Source organism: Crocuta crocuta, unplaced genomic scaffold (assembly GCF_008692635.1).
Source record: "Crocuta crocuta isolate KB4526 unplaced genomic scaffold, BGI_CrCroc_1.0 scaffold650, whole genome shotgun sequence".
NCBI lineage: Eukaryota > Metazoa > Chordata > Mammalia > Carnivora > Hyaenidae > Crocuta > Crocuta crocuta.
The window spans coordinates 20888-22938 of NW_027532882.1; the positions used below are offsets into that span (position 1 = coordinate 20888).

The 2051-nt window shown below is 63.9% G+C and overlaps 1 protein-coding gene across 1 annotated transcript in view; it reads left to right on the top strand.

Annotated features, from left to right (window-relative positions):
• The first annotated feature begins 879 nt into the window (after positions 1 to 879).
• ACTL9 (actin like 9) overlaps positions 880 to 2051 on the top strand; it is a 6764-nt gene continuing 5592 nt past the window's right edge. The window contains exon 1 of the mRNA XM_077745723.1: positions 880 to 2048. Within this exon, the coding sequence (XP_077601849.1) occupies positions 946 to 2048 (1103 nt within the window). The 5' untranslated portion in view covers positions 880 to 945. The remainder of the gene's footprint in view (positions 2049 to 2051) is intronic.

The window sequence follows — 2051 nt, forward strand, 5'->3', positions numbered from 1 at the left end:
CCTCTCCAGAAGAAGTCCCTGGAGAGAAGACAGACACCCCTTCATCACCACCACCGTGCAGTAAAGAGAGGGAAGGGAAATCAGGGCAGGCTTCCAAGTGGAGGTGACATCTTGCTGAGATTTGATGAAGCAAATTCCTGCTTTGCAGCAGTGGGGCAAGGAGACTGTTCCAAGTGTGGGGAAGAGCAGAGGGATCAAAGAACAGTATGGGGGGTGTCTGTGCCTCTCCTTGCCCCCCCCCCGGCAGGCTTTTGTTTCCTTTGGGAAACCAGTAAAGCACACCAGCTAGCCAATCACCTTCTGATAAATATTTTAAGGGTTAATATTTTAGTTTTTAATTTTTTTTTGAGAGAGAGACAGAGACAGAGCATGAGCAGGGGAGGGGCAGAAAGAGAGGGAGGCACAGAATCTGAAACAGGCTCCAGGCTCCGAGCTGTCAGCACAGAGCCCAACACGGGGATTGAACCCACGAACTGCGAGATCATGACCTGAGCCGAAGTCGGACACTTCACTGACCAAGTCACCCAGGCGCCCCATAGGGTTAATATTTTTAATGAAATTAATTTTAAGATGAAATTCTAAGGGGCCTATGACCAGCTCTCCCTTACCACACTGTAAAGAGCTTCAAAAGGAAGCCCCAAGAGAAGCGTCTTGGGTCGTCCTGGGTTTGGATCAGAGGTCTCTCCTTGGGCACCCTCTAGCCTGCTTCTCCCAATTTGGGGGGAAATCCAGAACATGAGTATCCTGACGGCTTTCTGGGAGAGGCTCAGCCCCCTCCCCACCCCTCCCCTGCATTGTGAAGTCTTTTGAAGGGGGCGGCAGGCAGGGTGATGTCATAGACCACTGGCTCCCCCCTCTCTACGCATGCGCCTGCCCTGCTCAGGCCTCGGTCTTTTCTCCTGACACCCCTGCGCCCCTGAAGAAACCAGGCAGCCATCTGCGTCCATGGACGCGAATCAGTCCAGCTCCACGAAGCCCCAGCCCTCCCCGGAGGCCCCCAGGCCTGGCGGGAACTCCAGCTCAGTCGAGGCCACCAACACCTTGCAGCAGGAGGCCCCCAGCACGGTGGGCGACAAGTTGCCACCAAAGACGGGCGCGGTGGTCATCGACATGGGCACGGGCACCTGTAAGGTGGGCTTCGCGGGGCAGGCCCGGCCCACCTACACGGTGGCCACCATCGTGGGCTGCCAGCCCGGGAGGCCGTCCGCCACCGGGCCGCCGCGGCTGGAGACTTTCATCGGCGAGGCGGCCCGCGAGCGCCCGCAGCTGACGCTGGTGCAGCCGGTGCGGAGCGGCATCGTGCTGGACTGGGACGCGGCCGAGCTCATCTGGCGCCACCTGCTGGAGCACGACCTCCGCGCGCCGCCGCGCGACCACCCGCTGCTGTTCTCCGACGCGCCCTTCAGCCCCGGCACCAACCGCGAGAAGCTGGTGGAGGTGGCCTTCGAGTCGCTGCGCTGCCCGGCCATGTACGTGGCCTCGCAGTCGGTGCTGTCGGTCTACGCGCACGGGCGCGTCAGCGGGCTGGTGGTGGACACCGGCCACGGCGTCACCTGCGCCGCGCCCGTCTTCCAGGGCTACGGCCTGCCGCACGCCGTCGAGCGCCTGGACCTGGCGGGCGCGCACCTGACCGCCTTCCTGGCGGAGGTGCTCCTCGGCTCGGGCCTGCAGCTCGGCCAGCACGACCTGGACGCGGTCGAGGCCATCAAGCACCGCTACTGCTACGTGGCGCCCGACTTCCTGCGGGAGCAGGCGCGCCGCCAGACGCTGAAGCTGCCGGACGGGCGGACGGTCACGCTGGGCAAGGAGCTGTGCCAGGTCCCCGAGCTGCTGTTCAGTCCCCCGGACATGCCGGGGCTGTCGCCCGTGGGCGTCCCCGCCATGGCCGCACGGAGCCTTCACAAGGTGCCCCTGGAGGCGCGCGCGGACGTGGCCCGGAACGTGCTGCTCTGCGGCGGCTCCTCGCTCTTCCAGGGCTTCGAGGGCCGCTTCAGGGCCGAGCTGCTGCGCACGCAGCCCCCGGAGGCCCACGTGGTAGTGGCGGCGCAGCC